The sequence below is a fragment of the Henckelia pumila genome, chromosome 2 (genome assembly GCF_033568475.1).
Source record: "Henckelia pumila isolate YLH828 chromosome 2, ASM3356847v2, whole genome shotgun sequence".
Taxonomy (NCBI): Eukaryota; Viridiplantae; Streptophyta; class Magnoliopsida; order Lamiales; family Gesneriaceae; genus Henckelia; species Henckelia pumila.
Genome location: NC_133121.1, coordinates 182,167,128 through 182,190,205, shown reverse-complemented (window position 1 = coordinate 182,190,205; position 23,078 = coordinate 182,167,128). Strand labels below are relative to the sequence as shown.

The following is a 23,078-nucleotide window of genomic DNA, read 5'->3' as shown; positions in this document are numbered from 1 at the left end:
AATTTCTTTGGATGAACCTCCTTTTTCTGCATGTTTCCCTCCTCTGATATGCTTCCATAACTTGTTGTTGTTGTTGAAGTATCATTAACATCAGTTCTTCTACCGAATCATCATCTTACTCATAATTTTGAACATGTATTTCGTCTTCGCTTGTCGAGCTGGAACTTGAGCTAGAGCTGCCTATAGAATGAGACATGTTTGGAGAAAACACGTTGTATATGTGTTTGCAAAAGGTGTCTTAACTCGTAGCATAATGTGTCTATATATAAGGGATATTTTGCAACGACTAGTTTTTAACGACTAGTTTGCAATGATTAGTTTTCAACTACTAGTTTCTAATTGCTAGTATGCAAAGTTGATAAAATTTAAAATCTAATTAATCGAAAATACACATAAATTCAATGCCTTAAATTGCATTTAAGGAGGGGCACAAAATCATATGCTAAATTTTTGTCATTTTTTGACTGTGTTGTTAACGGGAAGAGTAACAAGAAAAAATTATACAAAATAAAGTCTCGGAAATTGGAAAACGATAATTATATCGAAAATCACGAGTACTAAAAGAGAGACGAAAACGAAATAAGGAATTATTTCCACATACAAATTTATACATGTTCTGTGGTATAGTACTACGATTATACAGCCAAGGAGAGGGTCAAACCAATTTTTTTTTTTATTCAAGTCAGCGGGGGCGGATCTAGAATGTTATACTAGGAGGGGTCGTGTCAATATACACAATGATAAAAATAATTATTATATGTTTATATATAACTTTCAATAATAAAAATACAATACATAAAAAAATAAATATCGTGATGTCTCGTATGTTTGATTGATGATTAGAAAAATATGAATTGCGGAATAATTTTTTGATTTTTTAAATGATGCGTTGTGTTCGCAGGTATAAAATATCACACATAAAATTAAGTTCATTCAACGAGTCAAAAATCATATGACTCAAAACTTATTTAAAATCTCGTTGAACAAAATAATACTAATATATACAAGAACGCCTGAACTTCTTCTTACATGCAACTCAAAATTATAAAATATACAATTTCAAAATAATAACGTATTTAAAACATGATTCGATCTTAAAAATAACATGTTATAACATTAATTCAAATAAACATGCATAAAGTATTATAATGAATAAATTTTATAATATATATGATTTGTGGAGTATATATATATTATACTACTAAATAACATGCTAAAACAGTAATTCAAATAAGCATGCATTCCAAACCTCTTGATTAAAAAGAAATAAATTAGAAGAGTATATATGACTTTTCACTTTTCAAAATGAACAACCTTTTTTTTATTTTTATTAGTTTGAAAGTTTTTTTTTATTTTATATATATAAATTTAGATGAAAACATATGTATTTTCACTTTTCACGATGAATTTTTATTTTATTTTTATTTTTATTAGTTTGAAATTTCTTATTTTATTTATTTTTAGAGAAAATTTAGAAGAACAAAATTAGAAGAACATGGGTTTTCACTTTCTATTTTTATTAGTTTGAATGAATAGACCATTTATTTTATTTGTATTAGTTTGAAAATTTTTATTTTATATATGTTGAAAATAATAATTTATATATTTTAATAAAAAAGTAAAGGTAATAAAAAAAATAAAGGAAAAAATGAAAAAAAAAAATTGACACAAGCGAGATTCGAGCACTTCAAGCTAAAAACACGGTAGGCTAACGTTAAGCCAAATACCACATTTGTTTAATTTAGGGACTAAGTTTATATATAATCCAGTTTCACAAAATATATACATATATACTAAAAAATTTTCAAAATTTTTGGGGGGCCGTGGCCCACCTTTGCCCTATGGTGGGTCCGCCCCTACAAGTCAGGAAATCAATTTCAAATCATGCAAATTGATATTACGGAGGAAAGTAATATTTTTTTTTGCATTTCTCCCATGCATAAAAAATATCTCTTTAAACATCATCTTTTATTTTGTCAAAATTGTCTTCATATGATATAAATATTATACTTTTGTTTTTTTTTTGTTTTTTTTAAATTTCGATATATCAAATTACAAAATAAATCATAAATAATTTTTAAAACCACCACATTACTCTTATATTTGAACATAAATCAAATTAATTACAAAAATATTATATGAACATGCAACGCGTTGATCAATATACTAATTTTAATAAAGTTATCTCAACGTTATATATTTCAAATATTTTCATACACTGATTATAAAAATGAGAAAAAAGACACATATTTATGTTTTCAATAGCTTTGACGTAACATTTTTTACTCTGTTTACATACATGAAAGCACATCTAACAGTAAAAAAGATGCCAAGATCAATATACTAATTTTAATAAAGTTACCTCAACATTATAGATTTCAAATATTTTCATACACTGATTACAAAATAAGAAAAAATACACATATTTATTGTGATACCCGGAGCCAAAAAGTCTTAGAACGGTACATGGTCCTCAATATGGGTGGTTAATACCTGAAAGATGGAAACTCCACCAAAGAATGGTCGACGGGTGACATGAATGAACCGATCTCACACCGGAATGAGAGGTACAAAAGATTTGATATGTACAACTCATATCACGAAGGTGTATCTTCTTTTCGAGAGCTCATTACAGAAGAACTTCAAAGTTAAGTGTGCTTGACTTGGGGCAATTTTAGGATGGGTGACCCCTTGAGAAGTTTCTCAGGGTGCGTGTGAGTGAGGACATAAGCACGCAGAAAAGTCTTGTCTTGATATAGTGGGACGTTACAAATGGTATCAGAGACTGACCTCTCCCAATACGGTGTGGTTCGGGGACGAACCAGACGAAAACTGGTGGGCATATGACACCCCGGAGCCAAAAAGTTTTAGGGCGGTACATGATCCGCAATATGGGTGGTTAATATCTGAAAGATGAAAACCCCACCAAAGAATGGGCGACGGGTGAGACATGAATGAACCGATCCCGCACCGAAATGAGAGGTACAAAATATTTTATATGTACAACTCATATCAAGAAGGTGCATCTTCTTTTCGGAAGCTCATCACAGAAGAACTTCAAAGTTAAGCGTGTTGACTTGGGACAATTTTAGTATGGGTGACCCCCGGGAAGTTTCTCAAGGTGATGTATAACTCATATCAAGAAGGTGCATATTCTATTCGGGAGCTTATCACAGAAGAACTCCAAAGTTAAGCATGCTTGACTTGGGACAATTTTAGGATGAGTGACCCCTGAGAAGTTTCTCAAAGTGCGTGTGAGTGAGAACACAAGCACGCAAAAAAGACTCGTCTTGATACAGTGGAACTTTACATTTATGTTTCCAATAGCTTTGACGTAACATTTTCTACTATACATACATGAAAAACACGTCTAACAGTAAAGAAGATGCCAAAGTCAACAACTAAAAACCCTTTTCACCGTAAAATAATAATTAATAAAAAAAGTTGAGAAGTCAGTAAAATATTTTAATTTAAAAAAAAAATTATAGTTCATCATTCATTTCATAAATAAAATTAATTTTGATTAAATATTATTTCCGAGAAGAGAATTTTAAAAAAAAATCAAGGGAGAAAATTGCGATAATTAAGTCTCAAACTCGAAAATTCGTTATATATTTAAGATTTTGATATCAAATAAATCATCAAACCGAAAAATAAATTTATGTCAATGCAATGTGTGGTGTCTTTGTTTTGGGTGAGCGGGTCAATTTGAAGACACCAAAACAAAAACATTAATCAAACGTTCACCTCATTGCCTTTCTCTCATTTTCTTTTTGGGTTCTCAAATTTAACCAACCTTATGGGTGCATGGGAAGATAACATACATGTTAATTTTTGATTGGGTGATTTGAGTTGATAGATCCCTCAACGCTTCACGTTTAAACATCATACTCATGAAAACCTCAATACATTACACCAAAGATATCAGGAACACCTCACGCTTCACGTTTAAACATCATACTCATGAAATTTTACAAGAAACATGCATCAATCATCATAAAAACCACCTATGGTTAAACTTCAAAAATAAATATAGTCTTTAATAAGTTTCAAAACAGTAAAAACTTGCTTGAAAAACTTGTCTGAAACGATTTGATTGGAATTAACCTGGACGGAAGAATGATCTAGCCTTGAGAATGAAATTTCCTAACCTTGAGATCGCAGTGATTGAGCGAGAGAGATTTTGAGAGGGAGACTGAAAACGTTCTAATGAGTAAAAGTTGAACACTTGAATTATTTTGTAATTAATGGGCTCTCAACACGACCCATTATTTATATATATAAGTCTTTAAAATTTTAACTCCCTTAATTAATAAATTACACTTCATGAACTTAAACTTTATTTGAATAAAATATTTTCTTAACTCTTTCGAAGGTTAGACTCGTTCCTATGATCCAAAATTAAATACAAACCTGAAACTTTTAAAATAACACAACACATAAAATTTCAGGCACTAACATAATTCACATAACAATTAAATTTTCTAAAATAACATGCATTAAATCATATAATTTAAATTAATTTATCGATTAAGCTAGTGGATTTTTTGGACCTTACATAATACAGGTCTATTAAGTCAGTTTTTGACACAACAAATACGGTTAACTGAATTAAATAATGTCTTAATTTAGTACATGCATAAAACAATGCTAAGCAAAGTTTTTCAATAACAGAGTATTTACATTCCACATCATGAAGTGAATGACTCAAATAGTATATAACCTGCTCCTTTCCTTATTATTTTGGGCTAACAAACACCCTATTGATTCCGTAGCGACTGCAATATACAATTTTAGAGGAACCCCATACCTTTGAGGCATCAATATTGGTGGTTGGGACAAGTACTCTTTTTATATCCTCTCAAAGGCTTCTTGATGATGATTTCCCCACACAAATTCCTCGGACTCCTTGGGTTTCAACAGCAGGGAAAACTCTTTGGTTTTACCTGCCAAATTAGAAATGAACCTTCTCAAGTAGTATACCTAGCCAAGAAACCTTTGTAGTTCCTTTTTACTTCTCGACGGTTTGGCCTCTAAGATGGCTTTGGAATTGCTCTGGTCCACCTCAACACCCCGCTTCAATTTGAGATCATGTTTTCTCATTCGTTAAAAACTTTTTTTTAATACTCCACATGATCTTCTGCTCTTTTGGACTTTACCACAATATTATCAATTTAAACTTCAATGAAATGGTTAATCATATCGTGGAAAATGGAGTTCATTGCTCTATGGTATGTTGCACCGGAATTCTTAAAACCAAATGGCATCACAAGACATTCGAAAGTACCGACAGCTCCTGGACATCTGAAAGCAGTCTTTGATGTGTTCCCTTCATTTATATTTATTTGGTTATACCCAGAGTAACCATCCATGAATGATAACTGTTCATTGTTGGCCACCGAATCCACAAGCATGTCAGTTATGGGCATCACATAGACATCCTTCGGAGTGGCTCTATTAAGATCGCTAAAATCAATACAAACTCTCAATTTTCCATTTTTCTTTACTACAGGAACCACATTCGAGAGCCACTCTATATATCTGATTGGTCTGATGAACCCTGCTTTTATCAGTTTCTCAATCTCTTCCTTCACCTTAGCTTCAACTTCCTTGGACATTCTTCTTGTCAGTTGTTTGTATGGCTTGAAGTCATCTTTGATGGGTAGACGATTCTACCAATTTTCGATCCAGCCCAATAATGTCCTCATAACTCCAAGCAAAGCAATCTTTGAATTCTGTCAACAGATTCTTTAGCTTAAATTTGAATTCATTATCTAGCAAGGAACTGATATACACAGGATTTGGATTATCCAAATCTCCCAAGTTCACTTCCTCTAGGGGATCCTGAAATTGATGTTGGTGATCCTCCATTTGTGATGTTGCCAACGCAAGATCCACTAGTTGCAATTATTTAGAAGGATCAGGTTCATCCTCGTAAAATTTCCGAACCATTTACTTCCCACAATAGTTTTTCTTGTAACAAGTTCACTATTTGTTGCACATGTGCTCTCTTAATGGAGGCTGAAGCTGCCTTCTAATTCCACCTGGTGGAATTCGATCATCAACACCTTCGATTAGTGGTTGGATCATCGGCCTTGGATGCGCGATGACGGTAGTTTTTAGGATTCTGCCAAACATTTCACTGGCTCCCAATGTATCCAAATATACAGACTTGTTTTGTCCACCTTTTTTCTGTCCATGAAATTTAATCGGACCAAAATCACCATTGTAATATCTGGATTCCACCACTCTTGAATTGGCTTGGAATGGTTGAGAATCCTTCTGCACAATTTCCACATCATCACCAATACAAACATCAGGAACTGGTGCATTGAAGATGGTATGCAATGATTTGCATGTATCCAATCCCGTCCTAACAAAGCCTGGAAATTTTCAGAAGAGTTCACCACAAAAAATTCCAAAATGGAGGACTTGCTCCCTACCAAAACTTCCGCATGGAACACTCCAATAGTCTTCGTAGCCTCCCCTGTGAATGCTGTTACAGATACCTCGGTTGGAATAAGATATGTCTCTTCTTTCCCCAGGTTCTTGAATACTCTCAATGGCAAAATGTTCAATGCAGATCCATTGTCAATTAATACCCTTGAAATTTGCTGGTCATTCACATGTGCTTTGATGTATAATGGTCTAATATGCTTGGTCATTTCAATAGCAGGCTTTTCTATCACCACTCTCTCTGGTTTATAGGGCTTCACTCGTTGTATACTCACACCAATACATGATTCCTCTGGAACATCTTTCTTATCATCTTCCTGCATTGGTTCCACTGTACTAGCAGGTTCCTCTTTTGACTTAAAAATATCAGGTAAGATGAATAATCCAGTGGCACAATCCACCGATATAATGAATCTCCTACTTTGAAACTAACTTGTTTCTTGGTATTTGGTTCTTCTTCAGATAGCAAGTCATCATCATCAAATTAACTCTTTATCCTCTGTGGACTTTCTGCCAAATTTGGTTTTACTTGGCACTGAAGTTTCCCTATTAATTCTTCGTGTCATTGCTTTTTCTCTCAAGAATCTCCTCTTTTGAGTTTGCATGAGTGACAGGGGGAATTTTTTGTGACGAACTAAATGTCATTGTCCATAAGGTTTCACATTGGGAAGAACTACAAATCTGGGCTTATCTCCTTGCGGTTTGAATTTTTTGGCCATGGTTCATCTGTCTGGAATATGACGCATGCACTGGAGGTATCATCCTCTTTTCTTGAGGCACTTTATGATTTCCCCCTGAGTATTTATTCCATGGACCCTTGGAAGGTTTTCTTGGCCCATAGGCCATGGTTCTTTCTGCATATGTATGGGTTCTCCCTATATTTCTCCAATCCCACTGAGCAACGTGGTCAGTGCCTTTTTTCTCTTTAATTTCGAATATCTTGTTCGGGAACCCAACATATTTTTATCACCCTTTTAAGGCCCATTTTTCTGTCTCATCGAAGTTCCTCCTCTGGTTAATGAGACTCATCAAGTCTGGAGTACTAACATTCACTTGCGCAACAGGAGGAAATGTATCTTCATCAACCAACATGGTTTTTTTTTCTCAGGGAATTTGAGTACTCCCTTGGTAATTCTATCTTGCATGATATTCGTGAAAGTCCAACAAGAATTAGTAGTATGATTGAAATAATTATGATACTTACAATATTCTTTCCTTTCCAATTATTATTTCTTCGTTATTTGATTATCCCCGAGAAATGTGATGAACTTCTCCTTAAAAAGGAAATCAAATATCTCCTCTGCCTTTGACACATCAAATGTGTATTGAATGGTGCTCTGACCTTGCATTACTGATGAACTTAATTTCATGGGTTCACCAGTTTTACGTTTCAACGATTGACATACAAAAGAACCAGATTTGTCAACTTCCGCCAATGTTACATCCTCAATATCTTGATAATAGGAATCGATGATAGTTTTCTTTCTGCGTGATTCATCCTGTAAGAGTTCCTCATAGTCGGCCACTTTCACGACCATTTCATAGAAATCACGGAATTCAGTTCCCTGGAATTTCTTCCTTAATTCAAAGTCCAAACCTATTTGGGCCAACTTAACAAATTCGGGTTCTGGAAGGAACACCTTACAGTGGCCTTTTAATTTCTTGAAACGTTTGATGAACAACCATGTTGTCTCTTCTTATTTCTGAGTTAACCTGGACAAATCAGCAACACTATTCTCTGGTGCAGTTCGATAAAACTGAGTGTGGAACAACTTCTCCAGTTCCTACCAAGTAAAAATAGAGTTCCTTTGCAATTGAGTATACCATGTGAATGATGTACCAGTAAGTGTGTTTGGGAACAAACTCATTTTAAAGAATGAGAAATTCTCATAGTTAGCCAACGTGCCACATCTAATGGTGAACCTTGATACATGCTCTGTAAATGACTGACCATCATCCCTTGAAAATAGTGTAAAGTCAGGTACCTTGAAGCCCTTAGGATAAGGGTTATTGATGTTGATGATCTCCATATAAGGCTTGTGGAACTCAGGCCTTGTCATTGGCCTAATCCCTGGTCCATATAGATCCTATACCATTTCCCGAATTACTTCCTAGTCCACTGCTGAAGGTGCATTCAATGGGTGATGATAAGTATTTGTCCCCCGAGTGTTCAACATAGGATATGGACGGGTATGTGTTCATCATAAAAACTAGGCTGTGCTCTAGGGTTAGTAACTGTAAAACTCTGGATCATAGGTGCCTTACCACCGCCTTTATGGTTAGGTGAAATTCTTACCCTAGGTTCCTTATCTCTTCTGTGCAAGGGAGTGTACCTGTCATTTTGGAGACCATACCCAGAGTTTCCAGGGCGGCAAGGATCACCAGCCGGGGTGTAGTGACCCAACCCGGATTCACTACTAATCAGATATTTAAGTTAAGTTAAGCATGCAATTAACACTAATAAAAAATAAGCTGCAAAAAGCTTAAATAAATACTGGCCGGCAGAATACAACCGTCTAATAAAATAATTCGATACACAACTCAATCGAATAAATCTTAATAACAATAATTCCTAGCTAAGTCCTGTTGTCTCCTCCTATTCGCCGACTACTCCGAGTCTCTGGGCGCACTACCTGCTCCTGCAACTGTCCCGTCGAATGGGGTGTCCAGACAACAACAAAACACTGGACGTGAGCTCTAAGCTCAATACGCTAGTACGGGTAACATACAAACATAATGCATGCATATGTATATCTGGGTGTCATACTGGGAATAATATCATGCTCAGTCTAGGTGTCATGATATGTATCACGCTGGGCCGTCACATCAGGAGGTGGCTCTCATACCGTATAACCTGTGGACATATCCGGAACCAAAACCATGGTATCCATCCACACATGCAATGGGGCTGAGCAACCCCTATACTGGGTAAGCCAAAGATAGCAGCTAATCAAGATGTATGCACATATAGCATAACATACACATGCAATCATGACACATAAATGCAACTTATAAGCATGCGTACTCGCTGACAATCTCAGTCAGTACTTACATATCTTAATAAGGTAGTTATAGGAGTCCCACTCTAGGTTCCACGTCTATCATCAACTCTACAATGCAAATACTTCATTATTTAAGCTCTAAAAGCATTAACTAAGCTATTGCATACTCCTAAATATTTTTAGGAAGCAAAAGCTATACCTGCGTCCGTCGTCAGCCCGCTGATGGCGACTATCCCGTAGCTAGGGCACACTCTTGCTGCCACTCCACAGCTTTGAGCACAGCTCCACTACTTGAGCACTGCTCCGCTACTATGTCAGACACTATTTGACTATACTAAAATATATATTCTACTCCAACTCTAAAATAAGAGTACCCAACAAGCCCTAAACTAGGGTCATACGGGCAAAGGAGAGAATTCGATGCGCTTGACAAATGAGCTCCTCGGCTTCTTTTATAGACAAGGGTTCGGACCGTCCGAACCCTCCTTCGGATTGTCCGAACTCTGCATGCTTGACAAGTGTTACTGCCAACACTTCAGACCGTCCGATCGGGTACTTCGGATCGTCCTATCTCGAGTATTTCGTTACTCATGACGTCACCTACTTGGACACCTGGCTGGACTACTGTTCGGACCGTCCGATCCTAGACTTCGGATCGTCTGAACTCTACTCTCAGCCAATCAAATTATTTCTCTTATCTTATCTTAACCGATGGAAATCGGACCGTCCGATCCTAGTTTGGAGCGTCCGAACTCTGTCCATCCGAACTGGTTCAGGTCCTCCAAACTCACACACTTCGGACCATCCGATCCTGAAGTTCGGAGCCTCCGATCCTGCCAAAGACTTGAAACTTTTTCGGCTATTTCCGAGTGTTCTGGATCGATTTTTGAACTCCTTAGACCCTTTTGGAAATCCCTTAATCATGTTTTACTTAATCTAAGCATGATCACTTAATTATTTATCCATTAATAAATAATTTTCGATACGGGTTACTACACGGGGAACCTCCACTAGATCCTCCACTTTAGTTAGGCTTGTTGCTTTCTTCAATAGTTTTCCTCGGGTTGATTTTCTGCTCCTATGATATTTCAGTGATCTTCGGTCCAGATCCTCCACCGGTTTTGAGTTTACTCATCTCACCTTGCATAAAGCTCATAGCCGAGATCATCATGTGCTTCCTCCATGCGATCTATGATATCAGCAACCATCAAATCCATGTCTTCAAATTTTTTCGAGACCATGGAGTCAAGGTGGTCGGAAAGAACCACTAGCATTTCTGGAATTCCTCCTAATCCTCCATCAACGGTTTGTGGATGTTTCCCAACATTTTCCACCTCAGTTTGAACAACAATTTCAGCATCATCGACATGCAAAACAGATTCTCCTGTAAGACCCTCCTACGACGACTTGTCGTCGCCTTTGTCTTGATCTCTTTGGTTCCTCGGCGGCATAGTGTCCCACCGAATGTGCCAAAATTATGTTTGCACACAAAAATGACTCGAGTGGGTTGATTGTGGGCGTGTCAGGCACAAATGTGCCGATATGAAATAAAAATAAAAATCTAACTTCTAAAAACCAAGCGAATGTGAGTCCCAATTTCTTTGTCGGTTTCAACTCCACCGGTTATATGCCAAATAACACTAAAAATATTAGAGAAAAAATCCTAATAACAATCGACAATCGAGCGTTGCTACTACAAACTTGAGAATGACACATGTTGGCCATCAAAAACAAATGAGAACACTACTGGATAGTTCGAGGAACCAACAAAAAATGCTACAAACGTGTACTGGAAAATATCGGAAAAATATAAAGATGAATGTACGAAAAATTGCAGAAAATATGTTGAAGAATTTCAGAGTTTTTGGAGCTTGAATTGTGTTGATTGATTGTCTAGCCGGCTCGAATGTTTTATCCATGGCCTTTTTGTTCCCGATTGGTTTTGATAACTTCCTAATCTTTTTACTCGTTATTGGGACACGTTTCTCCTCCCATTTCTCCACTTGTTTTGACCTAGTCTTGGAATTTTGAAATCAACTCCAATTTTTTATTTTGCCGCCATATTTTTTTGCTGGAATTGGACTCTCTTTCTTTGATGGGCCGATGGCATTATTTTAAGTACCAGGCTACTACAATTTTCCTTATTTTGGGCTTAATAAAATAATTTTATTTTATAGGTTAACAAAACTCAATCTGGATATGTCGTATATCACTTTTTTGTCTCTACAAAGAAGTCCTAGAATCACTGGTCTAAGGTCCAAACCTATAGATCAAATGAACACAATATTACTATTAGTAATCTAAAATTCTAAACTAATTCAATAACTACTATTAATATCTAATAGAGATCATACTCTAAATATTTTCCCGTCAATAGCCCTTTGGCGTCGAAAGCCCACGACTTGATAATAGCTCCGCTACAGCTCTAGTTGCACCTCGCTAAAGCTCGTCCCTCGATAATATGGCTACAAACTCAAAATATAGATTTGACAAGAAAAAAAACAAAACAGATACTATATAAGGAATCTCGAGTTCCACTTATAGGCGACAAATGGAAGATCAGTTCGCCAGTTTGGATCGTCCAAATTGCACATGCATGGACGTTTCAACAGCATCTTGATACTTCGGTGGGAACCTACATTTGGAAGGTCTGATCTTTGGTTCGGATCGTCCGAACTGCTACGTGTCAGTGCCATTTTGAAACCTAATTGATCTAAATATCCATGCAATCAACGGAAGTTCCAATCTTTGTTCGGATCATCCGCTTTAGTTTAGTGCTACGAACTTAACTTGGGTGGATCCGAACACTTCGGATGGTTTAGACTATCATCCCCAGTTTCGAATTGTTTACTAATTGGATGTGCTTAATTTATGATCTTGTAATCATGTTTTATCCTTTAATGCATGAAATGGAAAATGAAGTGACCACAATTGGAACCTATATTTCCCAACAATCTCACTCTATATGACTATATATATTATCTTCAAAATTTGTTACTTGGACATTTTTCTTCAACTTTGTTCAATTTTGAGTATGTAATATCTCGGGGTGGAAAAAAATATCAAATTTTTGGTTTAATGAGGTCACCGTAACAAAAAGATATCGATTTTTCGATATATATCGATATACCGAAATTTTATAAAAATTCAAAATATATAATTATTTTTAAAGAATAAATTTATTACTTTTAAAAATTTTAAGGTTTTTGTCGTTATAATGCAAAATTTCGGTATAATCAGTATGCTAGTTATATGTTTCGAAAATTTTCTGTATTTTAGGTACGACCGATATATAATTTTGTTATACTATAATTTTTGATATAATATACGATATACGTTTTTTTAGTACGGTACGTTATGATATGTCAACCCTAATAATATATTCCACTTTGTGCTTAATTGTTAGTATTTATTTTTTATCGCATGTCCCAAAAATGATGTTCGTTGAGCGTTGGAGCACCGACATGTAAAATAACTAATATATTTTATATGAAACTCCGATTTTCACTTGCCTTCGTAATGTTCACTTGTACAAATTATTATCTATTTTACTGTATTATAAAGTGGGAGGTTCTTACTTGTTAGAGTAATTGTTTGGTAAATTGCATTTATCACTCTTATTTTTAGTTAATTATAATTTATTATAAAAAAATTTAATTTCCCACAGAAGTTCCATTTAAATCTTCTATATCTTTTATAGTTAAATATTTTAAAAAATAATTGTATTTAAGTATAGTGAATATTTATATACCGTGTTACATAATAAAAACGTATGTGAAAACATTAGTAATTATATCATATATAATTAACAAGTCATTAACAAGAACGAACCTGGTAAGTTGTTCGAAACATGGTGGATCTAATCTTCATTATTATTTTTTTTTTTGCGTAGGAACTCGCAGCCGCTCTATTTTTCGGATCGAACTAACGCAAAAACCTGCAAACTACGCTAGTCAGATAAACCACATTGGATAAGTCATGTACGACAGGCTAGTCCAAGTCATTAATGATAAACTAGATTGATAATTGACACCCAGATGTCCTCAGCTAGAATGAAGTTCGAATTTGAAATGCATCTCCAAATATTAAGAAAATAGGGTGAGAACTGAAGAAACCATTTTGATAATCTCACCAGAATCCGGAAGCACCCACAGTCTACTATATTTTGGATTTATCACTTGTTCTTTGATATTATCAACTTCTTGAATGGTTTGTGTGTGTGTGTGTGTGTGTGTCTCAGTGCATATATTCGTGAATTTGGTTGGGAAGATTGCATACTAATTCTCTACACATTAGGCGTGGGGCGGGAACTGTGCAACTTCTCTACTTGTCTTCCTTGGACAGAGTCGAAAGCCCTGATACCTGGGTTGAGAAAAATGTTAGAGACACCGTTTACTGCACCCAAGGTGTTCGAAAGATTGCTTAGAATAAATTTCTCTAGTTTCTGGCTTTCTGCTTTCTAGTACTTGCTCAACGTTAAAATATTTACATTTTTCTGAATTATATTTACTATTTCGATTTTTTTTAAATCAAAATATTTTCTAAAACAAAAACAAAAACAAAAACAAAAACAAAAAACAAGGGGGGAGAACGCTGATAATGAAAAACGCGACTTCTAGGTAAAATTTTTATCTTCCTAGTTTTGGAGCGATTTTAATTTAAGAAAGAAACACTACCCATAGCAATGGCTGCATCTCCGCCATAAATCGATGAATCTCCTCAAACTCAACCTGCACCTCCGTCATCATGGCCATTTTCATTCTTTCCACCGCCGCCACCCACTCGTTGAACTCGACCCAAATGCACACCACCTCTTTTTCCCCACCCGTGAACCAAAATTGAAACACTTGGCATCCTTCGGGGCACCCGATGACTCTTCCTCCAGAAGCACCAGGTATGCGAGTCTTCATCATGTAAATCCTTTTTCGATTGATAAGAACGGAGAAGAAGAGGAAGAGTTTGAAGAATACTTGGCGGAAGATGGGGAGGTTTACCAGAAGACTCTTAGATTGGTGGAGTGTGCCATGTTCGCTGCTGTTTCTGGGCTGGCCTTTCTTTTGAGCAACTCTCTTGCTATTGAGGTACAGCACACTTTATGTTTCGTTAGTTTTACTGTTTATTTTTGGAATTCCTGGTTGGCTTTCACGCATGGGCTTGTGTGTGATGTGGGCTATGTAAAAGATTGAATCTTTTTTGCTTGTTCTGAGATCTCTTGTTTGAATTGAAAATAATCTTTTTAGCTTGTTCTGAGATCTCTTGTTTGAATAGAAAATATTCAAATTCTGAATAACCCAATTATGGAATTAACTCATTAAGATGTATGTGGGTTGAAATAAAAAGAGGTTATTTCTTTCTGTCCCATGGAATTTCTTTTGCTTGTAGTATTCAGTTGGATTTTCACTTATTTGTATTATACTGCTTCTCTTTAAGTGGTTGTTTGCTTCACTATGAGGCAAATTTGCAGAATTGATGTGGAGTAACAAAGTATGTAAGAGGGGACATAAGTTTTTAATATTTCAAGAATCTCTATGTTGATCCCTTTTCATTGTTATATTTCATTTGCCAAACAAAGCTGATTAAGATAGAATCTACACTTTAATTTGTGAAAGAATTGTATAGGTATCAGGTTTTGTTTGTTTAGTGCTTTATTATTAGAGGTGAACTTAATTTAGTAGACACAATTCGTTGAGTTTGCTGCAATGTTGTCAGATTTCTGTGTCATATTGTCTACCAACTCGGAGATTAAGTGGTGGTTGGCGTTATATTAATATGTTAATGGTAAGGTTAGTGATCCTGTGAAAAACACTGAAGGACATCACGTGAAGATTTAAAGTCACAAACGCAACTCTAAATATACATCTCAAGTGCATTTGGCGTCCAAATGAAATTTGGAAATCCACGGAACCCGCTTCCCTAATCATATATATATATTTTTTGATAAGATATCTTAATCATCTTTTAATAGCAGTCATGAGTGGAAGTCTAAGGTCGTGTGTTTTTCAAATTTTTCTTTGTATGCTGGAGCTATTGAAAAGCTTTAGTAGACAAATTGGTAAGAAGAGGCGACGAGATAATCATGTTGCTTCATAGGTCTCTATGCAAGTAGTAGCTTCGTAGTTTGATGCATTCTAAATCACTGTAAACTGATCAAACCATCCTCATTTTCTTTATTGGGTCTCTATTGGTTAAATCTGTATCCTGCATATTGTTCAACGATCTTTTATTAAGTGCCATATTTTAGTTCACATACGTGTCTGAAATTTGGTTTTCTACAGAGATACTTTGCCTGTTTCTTTGCTTTGCCAATTGTATTATCCACTATGAGATGGGGTGTTGCTGCTGGCAGGAAAACTATGGTATGCCACCAATCTGGTATTGATGTTATATTATAATAATTGTGTCGATCTTTAAGTTAATAACATAATTCTCATATTGCATTTCGATCTTTTCAGGTGGCAACTGTTGTATTATTGTTTGTATTATCTGGTCCTGTGAAAGCTATTACCTATTTGGTGAGTCCTTTTGCTTCATTAGAAACAAGATTTCTTTTTTCTACCATGTTCTCATCCCATCTGATCGTGCCTTTGTCTTATTTCAAGGTTTAAAATTCTTGTCGTCGATATATTTTCGTATCATTTGATTATCTCTGATTTCAAGTTGTGTTCTTGGCTAGTTATTGCATGGCTTGCTTGGTTTCACGATGGGCACTATTTGGAGGTACTTTCAGTACAATATATTTTGTAACACATGCATTTCGACTCCTAATGCTGTATTCATCATCCCAAAAAATTTCGACTATGCCCTTCACTTTTTTTATGACAGCACGTTTTTGTATAATCCTTGCAGGTTGAAGGCCAGTTGGGGTACCTCGGTGGTCTTGTGCTCGATGGTATCATTCCTCCAAGAAATCCTTTTCTTACCCCAGAATCTGTTTATATCCATTTGTTAATGGGAAACCTACAAGTAACTTCGCTATGCAGGTTCGAGCTGTGGGAGCTGTAGTTAATGTTTTAATTGCCTCATATTTAATCGGAGAAAACATACTGGCACTGGTAATTCATTGGGATGCTTTCTTGGTACTACTTTTACTTCATAAAAATATTCAAAGGCCGAACTTCTGAACTTAAAAGGCGTTCTCTTTGCTTGTAGATCACCATAAACGTCCATGCCCTTTTCACATACATTCTGTCTTCCATGGGCATTATTTCAGTCCCATCAATGAATTTGATTTATTTCATATTCGGGGTCCTGGTACGATTAATTTATGGCTTCCTTTTCTTCTGTGTACGCTCTTGTGTATATATTAGACTCTGATTCTTGTATGAAAGACTGATGCCCTTTTATCATCTTACCTGCACTTGTTCTTTGTTTCTTGACAGCTTCTGCTCAATTGTGCATCCTTTGTGTTTTTGCTGCACCTTTTGTATGCTGTTTTTTTTACGAGACTCGGGATGAAGACATCGCTCAGATTACCGAAATGGCTGGAGGCGGCAATCTAAGATAATCTTGAATTTAACCCATACACAGCTATAGATGCATTTAATTAACTTTTAAATGCAGTTTGCACACTCAGGTCGGTTGAAAGCAGAAGCAACATTGTGATTTTGATTCATCTTACTGTAGATTGAATATGTATCTATTGCATTATAAGGTCAGCATTGATGTATGAATAATGAATAACTCTCCATTTGGATTGGCACTTTGTTGCAATCTAAATTTTAAATATAATCGAGAAAAGAGACTTTTTCTCTACCATTGAGTAAAGGTGGCTGAGTTTATATTCCTGAAAGTAAGAGTATTCATCAGTCGGGTTTGTCTTATACAAATTTTTTCAATTTCCGAAATATATAATTCGATATTCGATTCATTTTACTTTGGCTTTTTTTTTTTTAATAAAACGGTTTGGTTATTTCGCCATGGATAATTATTTAAATTAATTAAAGTATATTATAAATTATAGTATATTATCTGTTTGCTTTTTTTTTTTTTTAAACCTTTTCATATAAAGTTTAATTCAATAACAAATGACAATAAACTAAAAATAAATAAAAATTGCACTGAACTAACTATAAGGATTATAAAATGTATAATCTAAATAACATTATGAATTTCTACTTTTTTTGGTGAGTTTGCTTTTGACATGTATCATTCCAAAGGAATCATATAAAACTGGGGGTTTTAACATTTGTATCCAATTTTTTTAATATTTGGTTTTCGGTTTCATTCGGTTTCCAGTTTTTTCAGTTTGAATGGACAGTTTTTTCAATTTGAATCAAAGTTGAACACCAATGCTTTTTTGTCGAGAGCAATAAAATACTTAAATTATAATATTACTATCGGTTATAATTTTTTTATCAACGTTCTACAGTTGGCTTTCGAGATATTACATGTTCGTCTTCTATAATAATGTGTCATAATCAATAATATGAATCTAACTTCTCTATATTATTAGATACCGTTTGGTATCATGGATGTGATGTACGATAAATGAATAAAAACATGATAAGATGTGGATAAACAAGACATAGATATGAATAATATGTTGTTTTGTATGTTTTTTATTTTGTAGAATTATTATGTTTATTCTTTTAATTACCATTGTCAATTTCACATAATTTCACTTATATGACACTTATTCTCCACTAATACCATGGGTTAAGAGGTATTTGTCATCAAACTTACATCTAATGTTATACCGGGCCATGAGATATCATTGGGTTAATAAAAAAAATGAGAGAAACATGAGATGAGTAAATATTTGTGTCTCATCCCACTTTCATCTCATGTACCAAATGGTATCTTAAGCTTCGTTTGGTTTATTATTAATCAATGTATAGTTTATCTTATTTAATCCTACGTTCTTCTCGTCATATTATTTATCCTTCTATTAATTATTTATTTTACATCAATCAAATCATTAATTATTTATCTTACATCAATCAAATCATGAATTTAAATTACTATATTACCCCTTTATAAATAATATTATTCATATTTTATTTATTATTAAAAGGGTAAAATGGTAATTTTATATTTTTATATAAAATTCAACACATCAAATCAAATAAACTATAATCTATCAATCAAATCAATTACTATATTTAGTATCATTTCTTATTTATTTTTTATTACATTACTTATCTATATATTATTTATCCTATCATTCAAACAAAACTGAGCCTAAGAGTGATCAAATTGTAAAGTTCGAAATATAGTTTAATTTGAGTCGCTCTCTTACGTCTGTTTTAACTTTAGATAATGTATTCCGCAAGAAAATATTAAATCAATGTTAAGAATTCGGTTTCTATATATGATTTTGAGTTGGTACTGGAAGGGCTTATAATATGAGTGATGAGTCCTCTTGATTTATATGATCTGGGGACTGGTATTATGTTAGGAAGGTAATCGAATATTATGTTCGTGTTACTTTTTATTTGGCAATAATAAATGTAGTTCGTCAATTTGGAATCTTGAATTGAATGTGTTTTGTAGTATTATATAATAATAATAATAATAATAATAATAATAATAATAATAATAATAATAATAATAGTAGTAGTAGTAGTAGGTCTGCAGACTCTGCACAGAGACGATCTCACGAATTTATATTCGTGAAACGATAGATTCGGTCAAAATATACAACAAAAGTAACACGTTTAACATAAAAATAATAATTTATTCACAGGTCGGGTCGATTTTTGTTCGAGATCCGTATCATAGAATTGATTCGTCGTACGGTGTCACATGAGTTTTTGTGTGATAATAATTATAATTATTTAAAACATAATTTCAAGTTGAGTATCTCCAAATCCAAACATAACATTACCTAGTCCCAGTTAAAAAATATATATATGTTTGTACTCACTGATCAACAAAAAATGTTTTTACATACACTCCTTAAGCCACATGTTTTTCTTCGGATGAAAGTAGATACAAAATATTAAAAATATGGTACTAATATATGATATTTGAGTACTAAATATTTTAGATCTGATACTAATATATGATTTTTGTGTACCCAAAAATGTGTTAGAAGTGTTGATATTACTAAAATTGTTCATCTTTTATATTCAAAATCTTATTTTTTGTACTAAATCTAAACAAGTTATCTAGTACTCAATATGAAACATCCTAGACTTATAAATTTCAAAAAAATGCGGAAAATTTAAATTTTTTTTTTCTTTTAATTTTAAAATAAACACTAAATAAAATATTCATATATATATAAATATACATATATGCCCATACATATATGTACAATCATAAAAGAGATTTAAAATTTAATAAATAATTATGCAACATAAAAATAACTACTAAAACGTCTGAATCATGCAATACTTAAAATAATTCAAAACAAATTAATCAACAGTGCATGCACTAAAAAGTTGCGTGAAAATAATACTTAAATCTCAACACTGGAATAAAATCTTCAAATAAAATAGTGTTTAAAATATTCATGCATAGAACACTAGCACGATGCAGACTACGGTCACGGGGCCACTGCAGCTCCACTCATACGTCCTCACCACCGGTAGGGGTAACCTGCTCTTCTACGTACTCACCTGCACCATATCAGTGTAGTGAGCCTAGAGGCCCAACATGCATACTAACATACATAATATCATACATACTTGAGTTGTTGAGCACTTATTTTCTTAACATCGAATGGTCTTATCCGTAAGTGTGACTCATACTTATAGTGCGACTGATCAGTCTAAGAAACCATCGTACGAGGCTGGTGGAGAACCACCCATACATAAATGGCAGAAACTGCCCATACATAAATGGTCACACTACTTCAATTTTCACCTAAAATATTTTATTTGCTCAACCATAGAACTTCAATCATAGCATAAAAATTGATTTCATGAATGCATGTACTTTAAATAAATTGTGTGTGTCCTTCATTTATATTTAATTTATTTTTTAATATCATATAAATATTCAAATAACTTTTCATGCATAAAATAATTAAATATAAACTCAGGACACATGAAATTTCTCATGGTTTGATTCAACTGCTGGCCCTAGACATACAAGCCCATTAACTTAAGACTTGGCTCATTAGTGTACTTAAGCCCATTAACAACTTTTCTAGGCCCAATAAATCAACCAAAGCCCATTAAGACTAACTTAGGCCCAATAACACTGTTCCTGTCCCAATAGGCCCAAAAGCCCAAAGACTGGCCCAATAACTTTCATGGGCCCTAAAGCCCATAAAAATTATTGGACTCACTTAAATAAATTAATTAAGCCCAAATAATTTAATCTTAGCCCAAAATAATTAAATGGAGCCCAAATAAATTTTGAGATTTAATTAGGCCCATTAAACACTTAATTAAACTTAAAACTTAAAAATAAAAAAATACCCGAGCCCGACTAACTTGACCCGGACCCGGACCAACTAACATAACCCATGACTTACTGCCCCGACCCGGATCCACAGACCCGACCCGGATCCACTCTCCAAAACCCCAAATCCGTAGCCCCCATTTTCTGCTCTCGGCTGTGCGAGCAGCGGTAAATAACACCAGCGGCCGCCATGCTCCGGCCACCCAATGGTCGGCTCACCCCCACCTACCTCTATCCCTCTTCAAGACGTTTCCAACCATGTAAGAACCAGCCCAAACCATCAAGTATAGAGGGAGAACGAAGCTCTGCAAAACAGCCTACCCGCAGCTCGCGCGCAGACAGGAGCAGCTGTGGCGTTTTGCTTCGTTCTCGAGATTCCGACCACCTAAAATCGTGAAACCACTTGCAAAACTTAGCCAACATCTAGTAGGTTCCAACCCAACAAACCTCACCCAAAATAGTGGCCTGAGGAAGGAGATCAAAGACTTCTTCCTCAGAACCCTAAACCTGCGCGACAGGAGCATCAGAAGTGAAGAACTTCATTTCCTGCCTATCTTAGCCTCAAACCCCGACTTGAATCGACCCTAGGGACCCTGATACATGTCTCCAACCAAGGAGCAGCAGCCATGATCAATCCATGCATGAAAAACGTGAGTATGCAAACCAAAACAATGCAAGAACAAGATGCAACATCCAAAACCGAAACTTTCTGGAAAAATCTTGGAAAAGTCTGATGTATACACGATGCACACATGCATATACTGATATGGAGAAGAAAAGAGAAGGAAAATCATGCCTTTCACCGTAGACGAAGAGAAAAACCGAAAGCGAGACGATTTCGGGACGACGGGGCGATGACGAGGAACTTTGGACCTTCAAGACCGAGGCTATGGAGTTTTCTTGGGGATGACTGGCCGAAGAAGATGAATATTGAATGGGGTTGGCGGCTGAGCTTAGGGAAATCGTGGGTTTGGGTAGCTTAGGGTTAGTCTAGGTTTTTAGTTTAATTAAAATAGGTTTTAGAATAATTAAAAGATTTAAATACTCTAAATAAAAGTTAAAAAAATCTAATAACTTAAATTAAAACATAAAATCTCGAAATTACAAATTAAGGGAATTTTAAAAATAATTAAAAGTCATTAAAATGGCTAAATTTGGATAAAAATGGACTCCTAAAATTATATAAAATTAAATATTAAAAATTTTAAGGAAATAAATCTCAAAATAATATTTTTGGGCTCAAATAAGACTCATAAAATAATTTGGATAGAAAGTTGTCATCTCGTCCGTCCACGGTCCCGTCTACGCGATCAAATAATTAAAATGCCATAAATCATAAAAATCACTAATTATGGGTTAAGTGCTTGAAAATAAATTAAATCATGCACAAATAATTCACATAATTATTTAACCCATAAATCACAAATTTAAATTATTTAAATATCCTAATTATGCATGCGGATTTACGTATTTAAAATACCGGGTGTTACACAATATCATATATAATATCATATTTTCAATGTGTCGTACCGACTTTCAACCGTGAAAAGACACGTAGACCCAAGAAGTGCAGAAATATTTTTTTATGAGTAATACTCGTGTGAGATGGTCTCATTCGTGAGACGAGTCAATCTTACCCATATTTATAATAATAAGTAATATTTTTGACATAAAATATAATATTTTTTAATGGATAACACATATAAGAGATCCGTCTAAAAAAATAACACTTGAGACCACCGTCTCATATGAGTTTTTGTTTTTTTTTATATCAGAGAGTGTGAACACATTATTTTTGACAGATATTGAAAGAAAATTTGAATTTAATTTTGAGCATTTACAGAAAATTTATCATCTTAAGAGGGTGATTGACTAAGCTTATTAAAAATGGGTAATGCTACATGTACACGGAGTTTTACACGTTGAGTTACACATTACACTTAAAATCACATGATTATCACTGCACTTCATTTGGAAAAAAAATCTTTCAAAAATGCATATAGGATAATCATGTAATTTCAAGTGAAATATGTAATTCAACGTATAATCCTCCGTGTACATATAGCATTACCCATTAAAAATACCTTTTAATTAAGCTGGTTTAGGAGTTTATAAGTGTTTGAATAAACTTATTTAAACGAATTAAAAATGTTGATGTGTTTGACATTATAAGATCTTTTTATTTTAAAAATTACCAAAAAGTATATAATACTATGAATTTTATTTAAAAATAGTTTTAAAATTTTATAATAAGTATTAAACCTATAT

General features: G+C 34.3%; 1 protein-coding gene across 1 annotated transcript; it reads left to right on the top strand.

Moving 5' to 3' along the window:
* Positions 1-13,508: 13,508 nt before the first annotated feature.
* Positions 13,509-17,222, top strand: LOC140882710 (uncharacterized). The gene is made up of 8 exons (XM_073288864.1): positions 13,509-14,539; positions 15,734-15,814; positions 15,911-15,970; positions 16,132-16,175; positions 16,305-16,347; positions 16,439-16,510; positions 16,608-16,709; positions 16,838-17,222. Exons 1-8 carry the CDS (start codon positions 14,168-14,170, stop codon positions 16,955-16,957), a joined length of 894 nt encoding a protein of 297 aa, XP_073144965.1. The 5' UTR covers positions 13,509-14,167; the 3' UTR covers positions 16,958-17,222.
* Positions 17,223-23,078: the final 5,856 nt, after the last annotated feature.